Here is a 13661-nt window from a genome sequence, read left to right on the forward strand (position 1 = left end):
ACATGGGGCTTAGGAAACAAATCACCTGCTAGTTACTATAATCAAATGATTTAAAAGACACACAGAGACAGATACGTACTTGGTGATATGTGCCTTAATGAAGGGGTTAAAGAGGGAGCTGGAAAGGGGCACCACTTTATGTGTGAGCAGCAGGTCTAGAACATGGCGAGCAGGCTGGTTACCACCCTGCTCAACCAGCTGTTCCAATAAGCGTCGCGCATGAGCAATGGACAAGGTGGTATCCTCTCCACTATTGGCGCTACTCTCCTGCTCAATGTGTTGTTCAACCAGCCGCACTGCATCTGGAAAAGTATATCCACAATTTAGCTCTAGAAACACAAGGTAGCAAGAACCACTACACCCAAATTTGGAAATCTTTGTCACCAACAATTTCTGTCATGTTGTGTGTCATGTGGAGGTCTGACCTGAAGCCTTACGATTACTGTATTCACTGTGTCAGACACACCAGAGTCAAAGACACACACCATTTTGAAGTGCAGTAAATCCTGAGTACAACGGACAATTTTGGGGGGAACTTAGAACGTTAATGCCGAAAGTCCGTTGAAAGCAGCGGAGTGAAAAATACATATAATAATACCGACGGCCCTGATAAACATAAGTATACAGTTTTCATTGTGTATGATGTCTGCACGTTGTTTGTATAGCCACACAGCACACTTGGCGATGGACTGCGAGGCACTGAGGCTGCCAGGTTGGCACTGGGTTCCTGTGGGGGGCTGTAGTGTTATGGGCATGATACGAGCATGAGACATGTACGTACACCAAGTCCCCAATTTAGTATCAATTTCTGTTCCCTCAAATTTCCTCAATGAAGTGGAAATTTATTAATGTAAGCGAATTTTCCCACTTAATTCCATTATAGACATTGAGATGCATTTCTGTTTGCTCCCCAAAAGTTCACCCATTTCAAAATCCAGGACTCAAAATAATACAGTACCCTCTCGAGTTTCGCGATCCTCGAGTTTAGCGCTTAGTCCTAAATTCTTACCATCACGAATTTCGCGCATTACTGCCACGAGTTTCACGTTGCTTTGACATGTACGGGTCACGTCTACCTACTGTCAGTGTCATGCGTGCTGCCTTCAAAGGTGGTGTCCAACCATTGGGGCTATGGGCAACCGCGGTTGCCCATATGCCCAAATGGGAGTGAGTTGTTGGTTGTCCTTATGAATGGAAAACAGTTGTGAGTACAAGCGTGGGTACGTGGGTACCGAACAGCTGCATGTAAACAAACACGATGGCAGTGTCTGAGGAGTGAGGAGCAGTGGAAGATGGCCCACCAAGAGATTCGTAAAGTAGACTGGCAGAGCTGCTTTGCTTACTACTTGATTAACAAGATAAAAGAACACCCTGTGCTGTGGAACCACAGTCCAAAAATCTTTTTATCAAGTCTATAAAAATTGTAGATCTCCCAGTGTTGTTTTTCCTTTTCTTCTTCTCCTTCTTCTTTTGATCTGTAATGCATGGCAGCGACGGTGAAAAGTAATAGTGAAAAATAGCAAAAGGGCAGAGAAAAGCAAACTCAGGGAAAGAAAAGGACAGGAAAACATATAAGTTCAGGGTGCAGTGTTTAAGTGCGCACTGTTAAGTAACTAAGGGCGGTTTTCAGTCATGTTGTTTGTTTTGATCGTTACAATGGCAACGATCGCCGCTTAGTATTTCACGTGAAACTGGCCGATGGGGTAGTGGCGGCTGCAGACGAAGTGAGAGATGTTGAGTGTGTGGTAAGTGCGGGGCTAGGCTAACCCCTCAGCCGCCACTACCCGATCAGCCAGTTTCACGTGGAAATACTAGAGCGGCGATCGCCGCCATTGGTAACAATCAAAACAAACAAAATGACTGTGAAAGCGGCCCTAAGTGCATGTTGTGAAGTATAAAAGTGTGGAGAAGGAGGACCTAAGAAGCGATACAAAGCGTTACAGGTCAAAAGAAGAAGAAGAAGGTCCACTACACTGGCCGGTGTTGCGAGAAATATCTCCCCGATGAAATTAGTCATTCTGCTGTCCACCATGCATGCGCACTGTGGGAATACACAGCATTAAAAATATTAATTTGCCTGGTTTTGTTCTAGTCTGTCCGCTTGTGATCTTTGTGAGTGATGAGGGAAATATGGAAACAGTAAGCAAGTTGAACCTCTCTGCGAGCTATTTTGTGGCGGCAGCAGCGGTTTACGTTCAATAGGCATTGAAACGTCAATCATGATATTAGTGATTTCATGATTTTTAACAGAAAGAGTTAGCAGATTATTTCATAACACAGAAAACTACCAGAAAAATATGGGTTTGTCCAACTGTTCCATGGGTGACCGCAAGCGACCGCCCTTACTTTAGCAGACGACACCACGTGGATCACAAGCGTGTATTCATAACTGTGATTGTGATAACAATTAAGGGGCGCGTTTGAGCCAAGAATAGGAAATATCCCGCTAAAATTCGATTTTCTGTTTTTCGCATTTCTACTTTGGTCTATGTTCATGGATAACTGTTTTAAAATATCTTAGTGGTACGATGCGTTTCCACTGGAAATTAGTCATTATCTGACACTATCTCAGGCCTGGAGTGGCGCGCGACCGCGCTCTAGAACCAAGGTGTTATGTGTTTAGTATGTTATCTATATGATTTTTAAGCAGTTTTTCGATATATGTAGCTGCAAAGCAGCTGACTGACGAAGTTATTGACAAGCTCTCGTCTTACTACACAAAGGCTGTCAGAGACAAGCATGAGACTGTCAGTAGCATGAGGTCAGCGATAATGGCCAGCTGTTATCACCACACTGCCACCAACAATGAATAACATTGGCTGTGCCCCAAGAGTCAGTCCTCATGGTGCTGGGTGCAGAGAAGCCTGGCACAAGGGGAGAGACCAGCACCACACACTGACAAGAGGATTTACTTGTCCCACATACCATACGACAACCTCAGCCTCACCAGGACGGTGTACCGTGACCTCACAAGACCAGAGCTGCTGGAGAAGTGCCTGAAGGGGAGGACACAGAACAGAAATGAAAGCCTACACAGAAAGGTCTGGAGGAAGGCTTCAAAAGACAAATTCTGTGGCCTACATAGGCAGTCTTTGTGTCTCAGGTCACAATCCTGGAGCATAACTTTGGGCACAGTCAAGCCAACCTCCTGCCCTCGCTTGGGTTCAAGAGGTCCTCCAACTTCATAGATTCTCTTGAGCGGAAGGAAAAGAGGACAAGCAGAGCCAAGAACGAGAAGAGGAAGAAGAAAAAGACAAGAAAACAAGCCAGCAAGGCAGCAGAAAAACATTATAAGCCTGGAGGCTTCTGAGTAAAAACCTATCTACAATGAGTGGGGTGGTGCCCCATGATACCCACACCATCGAGTGTACAATATCCTTTGAAAAGGAGGGGACCAGGTACCACAACTCAGAAATATCTGTAGAATAAAAAATACATTCCAGAAATAGCATATCAAACATATTATGGTAACGAAATGTACAAACGATGATTTCTCAAAATGTAAGTTATTGGCATTTTTGGTTAAATTTCTGATAACCTATAAAAGACATTTCCAACTGGATAAGTTCATTCAATACGGTAATGGTAAGACTATATTTCCATCAAGACAAAACTCTTCTAAGTGCCATAGAACATTTTTTTTCATATATTTTACACCGAAAAAGCGATATTTGTTTGGTTACGTAATAAAAAAAAATATCATTATATATATGAAACAAAACATTGCCGACACATATTGGCCAAATGTTAGCACTGAGGTTACTTTACATTGTCCAATGAACATAAAAGCTGAAAACCCATATATAAAAAAGTTATTTAGAACTCAAATTTGGTCAAAAAAATCCCCCCCCCCAAAAAAAAAGAAAAGTTTTTTGTCAATGAGGCTCAAACTTTGCCAGAGATGTTAGAGTATAGTCTACTTTATTGTGTAAAATTTACAGCCAAAAATATGCAACTTCATATGCTTTCTAAGACTACGCATCCCTTAAGGGAGTAAAGTCAGAAAAAGTCATTATTTTCCACTTTTATGTGGATTTCAACACCTCAAGTTTCGCGATCCTCGAGTTTAGCACCGGACCTTCGGAATGAAGCAAGCACGAAACTCGAGAGGATACTGTATTATGAAATGGTTTGAGCGAGTGATGATTTTTTTCTCATTTTTCTTGCTTTGAGGGGCCTTTAAGAAACATGATCCCCCGCAGCTACCAGGTTGAAAACAAGCTTGACTGACACTTTCTCTACCTTAATATTTGTTAGGCCAAAAATGCAAAGTACTGACAGCCATTTGATTTGATGTAGCTTCACTTAGGTATATGAACCAGACAGTCTGTGCAGTCTGAACATCTATGTAAGTCCGTAAATCTCATTGTTTTTCTCTCCTGAGTCTCACCTTCTGTCATGCCGTGTTGAGCCATGAGGAGAGCCAGCCGCAGGTATTTGGTGGGAGTGAGTCTAGCCTCAGGCTCCTGAGCCATAAGTTTCTCTAGGGTATCCATAGCCTTCTTCAGTTCACCCATTCCAACATACATGTCCACTAACAGTACATAGGCACCTGTGCCCAATGCGAGTCCATCGGCTTCCATCCGCTATGGTAAAAGAAAGAAAATAAGCTTGTTAAATACAGACATAAAATGATTTTTCAGTGCAGTAGAAACAGAAGCTGTGTTTTAGATTAATGAGAATCAGAATTTTCAGCTGCAAAATATAGAACAAGAAATTAATTATCCAGTACAGTACAACATGTGTGGGAAATGAAATGCAGAAGTTGGGGAGAAAAACAAAAAAAAAAAAAAAAACAATGAACTGTTTATGGACAAACAATACAAGGCCCTGCAAACATTGAAACTACCCATTAACCTGTTCACTACAGTGGTGCATGAGGCACGGCATGGCTCGCCTGTACAGCCATGCGGTGACGCACCTCACGCATCATCCCTCTGTGTTCTAGACTCAGAGGAATTAAAATCTCGGACTGGGTTGCAGGGAGAGCGGTGTGTCCTTGGAATGCCTCATTCACTCAGATCTTGGCTCCGCCGCCTTTGGTCGTCATTCAATCATTAAATAAAATAATAATGCCGCCACCCAAATGGCAACACCCCCTGGCATGACATGATCTGACCTGAGTCAGGTCATGTCAAAATCACTCTCTAAAGGGTTTACGTTTCGAGCTCTAGCGACGAAACTACTGGGAGCAGGGAAATGTTATGCATCATATAGGAAAGCACATTGGTAGAACTCAATTGTTTGTTCAATAAGTTTTTTGAAATTCTCAAAAAAATGAGTGGGTTTCAAGGTTGGGAACTCAAAAATTGTTTTTTTTTGTCATTTTTTTGCGAATTTATTCAATTTTCTACCCTTTTGAGCCATTATTTGAGCCTGGTTGCTTATTACAAAATATAGCCCTTTCATTTTGCCATCGATTGATGCCAAAAATATTTCTGTAGCCACAGAAATAAGTGAGTTATGGCAATTTGCACCAAAGCGGTTGATTTTCCAAAATTCGCGGGTTAATGACAAGGGCGCTACAAAATCGAAAGAGTCTGCCGTCCATTGCTTGAGATATCACTGTTGAGAGACATAAAAGAAATATAGCTTCCCGCAAAGAAATATAGAGGTTTGGAACAGACTAAGTGAGGATGTAGTATCGGCAAAGAATGTGCAAAACTTTAAGGAAAAGTTGGACAAATACAGATACAGAGACGGGACCACACGAGCGTAAAGCGCTGGCCCCGTAAAACTTCAACTAGGTAAATACACATACACACAGATTAGATGGCGAGAAAGGGAGGGAAGGTTCGAGGAACAGCAAGCTGAAACTTGAAGAGGAGCCTCCCATCTCTCCCTCCCTCCTTTTCTCTCTCTCTCTCTCTCTCTCTCCCTCTCACACACACACACACACACTGCAGGGAGGAGGTATAAGGAAGGAAGGAAGGAAGGAAGGAAGAAAGAACAGACAACGGGATGGATGTCCGCGTGAGCCTCACGCCGCGTCCCAGAGCCCTCTCTCTCTCTCTCTCTCTCTCTCTCTCTCTCTCTCTCACACACACACACACACACTGCAGGGAGGAGGTATAAGGAAGGAAGGAAGAACGAGAACAGAGACAGTGGGATGAATGTGAGGTGGAGGCAGGGAGGGGGAGACCAGAGCCACGTCCTTGAGCCGAGGGGGTGGTACGTGAGACAATGCACTATATAGCCAGCCACTTGGCAACACAAGGGAAGAGGAACTCCACACACACACACATGTATAATTTCTTTCTCATTATTTTTGTAATTTTCAGTTGGAATTGATTGTTACTGTCGAGTACCAACGTGCACAAGACACACTTACGTTATTACACAATAATAACATTGAAAGTCAAATAAGACACTGTATCATATCCGACCTATATCCTAAAAACAATCGTACAATATCCGGGATGAGCTCATGAGCTGGTTAAAGAATGCCAGGACGCTGTATATGCGTCCTCTGATATGGTACAAAGCGCGCAAGGACACAGTATACGCGTCCTCGTGTTGAAGGGGTTAAAGGATTGGAATGGTCACCCTTCTTAGGTACAGGCTGTATGAAGGCATACTTCCAGCAGGAAGGAGAGGTAGATGTTGACAGGCAGAGACAAAAGAGTTTGACCAGGCAGGGTGTCAGCACAGAAGCACAGTTTTTGAGGACAATAGGAGGCACTCCGTCAGGCCCATAAACCTTCTGAGGGTTGAGGCCAGAGAGGGCATAGAAAACATCATTCTGAAGAATTTTAATAACAGGCATAAAGGAGTCAGGGGGGGATGATAATGAGGAATATACCCAGAATTGTCCAGAGTGGAGTTTTGACAAAAAGTTTGAGTGAAGAGTTCAGCCTTACAGATAGATGAGACGGCGGTGCTGCCGTCAGGACTAAAGAGAGGAGGGAAACATGAAGTGAAATTGGAGGAGATATTTTTTGGCCAGGTGCCAGAAGTCTCTGGAAGAATTAGAGAAAGCAAGGTTTTGACATTTGCTATTGATAAAAGAGCTTTTGGTAAGTTGAAGAATAGATTTGGCACGATTCTGGGCGGAAATGTGAAGATCATGGTTAGCGGGAGTGCGAAGACTCTGGTACCTTTTGTGAGCTGCCTCTCTATCTTTGACAGCACGAGAACAAGCATGATTAAACCAAGGCTTTTTAGCATGGGGAGTACAGAAAGCACGTGGAATGTATGCCTCCATTCCAGAGACAATCACCTCTGTGATGCACTGGGCACACACAGAGGGGTTTCTCTCCTGGAAGCAGTAATCATTCCACGGGAAATTGGAAAAGTACATCCTCAGGTCATCCCACCAAGCGGAAGCAAAATGCCAGAAGTATCGCCTCTTTGGTGGTCCAGAGGATGTACAGGAGCGATAGGACATAATACAGAAATAAGGTTGTGATCAGAGGAGCCCAATAGAGAGAACAGTTTTACATACATAGAACTACATACATAGATAACCAGACCACACAGGCCCTAAGGCCCAAACTAGGTGGTCTGTCCTAAACCTAAGTGACAGTTGTTATGCGGCCACCATGCCGTTGAAACTGACCTAGTGAACATTTAGATGGAGGAGATAGCGGTCAAGATTATTCTTAAACGATGCAATCGATTTACACTGCACCACTGGTGGTGGTAATCTGTTCTAATCTCGAACGGCAGCATTAGTGAAGAAGAATTTTGTGCAATCTGATTGAACTTGTCTACATTTGAGTTTAGTGCCATTATTTCTCATTCACGTCGAATCATCCATCACAAACAGCTTGGTCGGATCCACGTTGGTAAAACCGTTAAATATTTTAAAGGACTCGATCAGTTTTCCTCTGAGGCGGCATTTTTCAAGAGAAAACAGGTTTAGATGTGACAGCCTTTCCTCGTAGGGTTTGTTTCGTAATGAAGGAATCATCTCGGTTGCTCTACGCTGAACACCTTCTATTTTAGCAATGTCTTTCGCATGGTGGGGAGACCAAAACTGCACGGCATACTCCAAATGAGGTCTGAAAACCCTCTGGTATCTGGGTTAATAGAGCCACGGGGGCACCCGGATATGGGAAAAACCCGGATATGGTGTAGGTTAAGTCTACAGACTCGAAAACCCAACTTTTGCCAATCGAATTTAATATATGGGCACAACAAAGCTACATAAGATAACGCCCATAAGCCCACGACAGCCTTCAACCCCCGCGCATACGTATACAGCCGTCCCTCAAATAGTACGGGGGTTAGGGACCCAGGATCCCCGTAGTATTCGAAAATCTGTATAAAATTAGTGCCTCTCTTAGAAACACCCCCTGGGCTGTGTTTGAGAGAGGGAATCGGGACTCTCAGAACGTCCTGAGTGCTCTCAAACACGTGACGCGGCAGCACGAGTTGCCAACTCGGCACGTCCGCTGGCTTCCGGCTTTGAGAGGTGGAGCGCCTTCGTGCTGTGATGATGTCATCACCAAACATGGCAGCCCAAGCAAACACATATAAGTGTTTCCATTGCATTTCACCTCTCTGTGCCACCATAACCACTGCAGCTTCCTTTTCATCTTCTACTGTAAGGAGTTCGTCAGCCAGAACAGCTAGTAATGCATGTTAAACATCGCCAGGAAGATCAGTGTACGCCATTTTGCTGCGAGTAAGATGCTGTTACCATCTAACCGTTAACACCTATCTCGAACAGTTTGGGGTGCTTTCAGCAGGTGTTTGGTAGAACAGTGTTGCCACTCACGCCATGGCTACTTGGTGCGATGAACGGAAAATTTAAAAATCCTAAAAAAATTCTTCCATGACAATCCGTATAAAACCGAAACCGTACTATTTGAGGGATGACTGTATATATGAAATGAGTGCAGGGACGATATGTTGCAGCCGTAAAAAAGAAAAATATGTTACAGGTTAGCCTATACTTCAGCCGCGCCGCTGCCACCCCGCCCCGCTCGCCCTGAGAATGTATATCCTTATTATCTCACAAATGGAGCTACTTAAGCTCACGTCCATATACACCCATGTCAGCCCTTTACGCCTGCGCACACATGGATATATGAAACGAATGCAGGAAGGATGTATTATAGCTGTAAAAACGAAAAAAATGTTACCGGTGACGTCAAACTGCCTGCCTTGCCCCGCTGCCCAGAGAACGTTTTACCTTGTTTTCTGTAATATTACATTATCTACGCTAACGCCAGTGTAGGCAAGCCTTTCCCCATCCACAGTGAATGCGTGGGCGTTGTGGCGTCTCTTGCAAACGATAATTAGTGACAATGTAAGAAAAATTGTCGAGGCGTTGCAGGATTCTGGTCAGCATCCGCCATGGCCCCAAGGACGTGGGTGTTAAGATTCGCTCCTAACGGGGTAATTAACGCTTGTACACATATATATACGTATATACATCGGCGCCATGGTATGCGCCGCAAACACCACACACAGACAAAGCAATGCCTGGAGAAGGTAGAGCACACCCACAAAAGCAATTAACTGGGCCATGGTGAGCGTAAACAATGGCATGCAGGGCGCCGCTTGTTGTGTTGTGGTGCACAAGGTAAAAGGAATTTCTTTACCTTGGTGGTGCGGTACGACGCCCTTGCAAAACTTAACCTCTCCTCTCCTCCTTTCTTCCTTCCCTTCCCCCCACACTTCTCTCCTCCTTAAAAGGAACAGCGCAGACAATCTGAACGATTTTTGGATATTAAACAGCATTGTTAAAGGTCTGAGTATCTCTCTTGATATTTCTTTAAGTAATTTTGGATATATTTTATCAGGTCCTGGACTTTTGATAGTTTTAAGTGACTACAGCACTTTGAGAGCCTCATCTGTACTGATTTCAAAGTCAGGGAGGGTATGACTGGGATTTTCAATAGTGTTAGGAACAACAGCAGTATCGGAAGAATTACTATTAAAAACCGAGGCGAAATAAGAATTTAACGTGTTAACAGAGTAAGCAGAAGGGTTAGAGGTAAGGAAGAGGTCTAGTATGTTGGGCCTCTCTCCAAAACGGTCGGGAATATGTGTAGGGTGCTGAACCAACTGCTCTAGGTCATTGAGGAGAGCAAAGTTGTAGGCTTGTTCAGCAGCCAAAGCTGGTGGTGAACATTGAAATCTCCTAGGATGGAGATTTCAGCGAAGGGAGAGTGAGTCAAAATGTGCTCCACTTTAGAGTTCAAGTAATCAAAGAATTTTACACAGTTAGTAGAGTCAGGTGAGAGATAAACAGCACAGATGTAAATAGTGATGGAATGACAATGAAGTCTTAGCCAGATGGTGGAAAACTGAAGTCAAAGTTGTGGGCACGGGAGCAAGTGATGTCGTTGCGCACGTAGGCGCAACATTCAGCTTTGGATTGAAATTTAGGATAGAGGTAGTAGGAGGGAACAGAGTAGAGATTGCTGTCAGTAGCCTCAGAAACGTGTGTTTCGGTGAGGAAGAGAAGGTGAGGTTTAGAGGAGTAGAGATGGTGTTCCACAGAATGAAAATTAGAGCGAAGACCGGAAATGTTGCAGAAATTAATAAAAAGAAAGTTGGAAGAGGTATCAAGACATCTCTTGGTTCGGAGGCCAAAAGTGCAGTTTGCTCTGGGGGCATTTGTGGTCGCTCCCAGACGGGGACTCTGAGGCTGCATTACTAAAAGCCATTTTGAAATTTGAAAAATTTTGGGAAAGTGGTGTGTGTGTTGCGTGTATGTAGTGTGGTGCAGCAAGTAAGAGGATTTGTCTTTAGAGAGTATGCTGAACTACTCTCTGGTGCAGATGAAACAATAGGAAATGGAGAGTGAGGATACAGGAAAGGTCTTTGGAGGGCTTGCAGCACCCTCCTTGCTTCCCGTATATACCTCACCGGGAGTGGCTTGCGCCCGTTTCAGTAGGTGTTAAATATAGGCATAATTACAGGTGTCGTTTAAAAATTGGCATGCGCAGCAATCACGGATAGCCGTGTGGCGCACTTTCAGGTTCAGACGTGACTGTGCTATGTGTCATCTTCCCTCTGCCACCGTCCAATCTACCCCGTCACTACTACCAGCGCTCCCAAGGTCGCCTCATATCCGCAACCTTTATCCCGCCATCATTGCCACATTAAGTGAATTATTATTATTTTTTTTTTACTATTTGGTGCTCCACATGTCTCTCTTGGATGTTGTAATACTAAAAATTGTTTTCCACCAGGTTATTGTTTTGCCATTTATTGAGCACCCAGGAGCTATTCCCGAATCTTAATTGTGCAGTTTATGGGTTAAAGATGAGCTCTGGGAGGGCAGCATGAGCCAACGCAAGATGGCACCACTATTAACACTGGCCTGCGCCACAATGGGCTCGGCCATACCATCAGCCTCCTCCAAAAACAAGCCAACCGGCGCCACAGGTGTGTGTGTGTATATATATATATATATATATATATATATATATATATATATATATATATATATTTATATATATATATATATATATATATATATATATATATATATATATATATATATATATATATATATATATATATATATATATATATATATATATATATATATATATGTATAAAAATAAGGTTTCATACAATGGTATTGAAAAAAGATATATCATTAGGTTTCTATGGCACAGTTAATCTGTTAATTGTTAAACAGACTCTTCAAACAGAAGATTTACTGAAGTTCACGACTTAAGATACTAACCTGCCTGAGAGCTTCTGCTTTCTCCACTTCTTTTCCTCTTATGTAGGCCACTAAGAGATAGCTCTCTACTGAGGCAGTTGGGAGGTTTTTGTTTTGCAGTTCCAGGAGACGTTGCTCCAAGTCTCTTGCACTGCGCTGACTCTGTGAGAAACAAACAAACACACACATATTAAGTGAAGCACAGGAGAAATTAAATACAGTACTCTCCAGAGTTTTGCACTTGCTTCGTTCTGCAGGTATAGCGCTAAACTCGCGGATTGCGAAACTCGAGGTACTGAAATCACTGAAAAAGCGCTTATTTGTTCTGGCCCGTGGAGAAGCTGACTTTTTTTCCCACTTTACTCCCTTGTTATCTCAAACTATGTGCTGTGTAAAAAGGAAGAAAATGTGAAGAGAGAACGGGTCGTTTTGAAGCCGCAGCTGAAGGCGGTTGGCTGTCTTACGATTGGCTGACAGTTCTTAACCAGTACAGTGTTTAGTACTTATATATACGTACCTCTTGGGGAAGTGTTTAGTACTTATATATATGCATGCTCTTTTGAGGGCTTATACGCCCTTTATTTTTGTTTGTGTATGTAACGTTGTTCATTGACAGTAAAGACGGATAATTTGACAAGTCTTCGTATTTTTTTAATAATGTTAAACGGCCTCTCTGGACATTTGTCTGCATTCCAACAAAAGTCATTATACAAGAAGGGAAGTTACTTTCTTCTAGGTAATTACTCCTTGATTCTATAATCAGTAAGGCATGTGGAATTGTAAATTACGGTTCAGAGTAATCGGAAATGAAAACTGATCGTCGGAAGCTTAATAGTATTATGTTGAGTTTAGAGAACTACATACGCCCTAGAAGCGAGTGATGTTGTCTGATGCGCATCCAACCATTTTGTTGTACTTACAATTCCTGCTTATTTTTTAGGTTTTTGTGATGTAAAGAAGTACTTATACATTACTCACACTTTAGGGTTGTGAGAAGTGTTTATAATGGAAAGAATATAGGCTCTAAAAATTTCTAAGATAAATTTCCCTTTCCTTGTACGACATCGTTAGCGTATGACGCGGATTCATAAGGCGCGGTTTCCCATGACGTGGTATGGTTTCAGAACCGTATGTTCAAATCACGCGGGTAAAACCATCTATGACGCGGCTCGTGGTCTCCTCTGGCAAAATGAGCGCAGAGTTGCCAGGTTGGATTTTTTTCAGAGGGGGAAAATCTCATGGTGGCGGTTGTTTTGGTTTTTGGGAGGATTTCTATCCCGTCTCTCTCTTTCTCTCTCTCTCTGCACATTTTAGTATTCAGTAAGTCACAAAATTAGTTATCCTCACTATCAGAACGATCATAAAGCCAGAATTTATAGATGTAGACAAGAAGAACGTTCGCAGTTGGCTGCCGTGGCCCTCACTCAAACTCCAAGTCACAGTCATGGCGTGCTCCCCGACCGCTCTGTATCTCTTCCCGTCAATCTTTTCCCCCTCCTTTGCTCATTTTTTCATGTAAAGTGGACCTGGCCCAACTGTCTATTCTGGCAGGCAAAAACGAAAGTGATCTGGCTAACTAGCCAACTAAAATCTACAGCAGGCGCCGCTTCTGCACATCAGCCTGCTGGCAAACTGGCTTTTAAAAGTCTAAATTGGCCGGTGCTCCCAGAGCCTTTCAATCCTTTTCTTGTCTTTCTCGCTGCCCAGTCCAAAAGGGAAGAAATCAGAGACGCTGTGTACGTATAAAGAAACTAACGAGAGAGAGAGAGAGAGAGAGAGAATCTTGTTGTTGTTGTTGTTTTGGGCCACGGCGATCTAGTCGCTCACATGAGCCCTGGTGTCATCCTGTGAGGGCTTCACATGCGCGTCAGCTGCCCCGTCTTCCTAAGGAAGGCGCAGGTGACACGGATGACAGAGTCCTGTCGTGAAGGGTGGACCCTGCCGCCGCCAGCAGCGTGGGCAGGTCAAAGGTGGGCACGTCCAGGGCACGGAGTTGGTGTTGGAGCAGCACTCGCTGGGAGTGGTGGCG

The 13661-nt window shown here is 43.5% G+C and overlaps 1 protein-coding gene across 1 annotated transcript in view; it reads right to left on the reverse strand.

Annotated features, from left to right (window-relative positions):
* The window catches only part of LOC127004766 (leucine-rich PPR motif-containing protein, mitochondrial-like), a 115469-nt gene that overhangs the window by 4201 nt on the left and 97607 nt on the right, over window positions 1-13661 (reverse strand). The window contains exons 13-15 of the mRNA XM_050872873.1: window positions 11654-11794; window positions 4391-4586; window positions 80-302 (exon numbers count right to left, since the gene is read on the reverse strand). Coding sequence (XP_050728830.1) covers window positions 80-302; window positions 4391-4586; window positions 11654-11794 — 560 coding nt within the window. The remainder of the gene's footprint in view (window positions 1-79; window positions 303-4390; window positions 4587-11653; window positions 11795-13661) is intronic.

This window comes from Eriocheir sinensis, chromosome 29 (assembly GCF_024679095.1).
Source record: "Eriocheir sinensis breed Jianghai 21 chromosome 29, ASM2467909v1, whole genome shotgun sequence".
Classification (NCBI taxonomy): Eukaryota; Metazoa; Arthropoda; class Malacostraca; order Decapoda; family Varunidae; genus Eriocheir; species Eriocheir sinensis.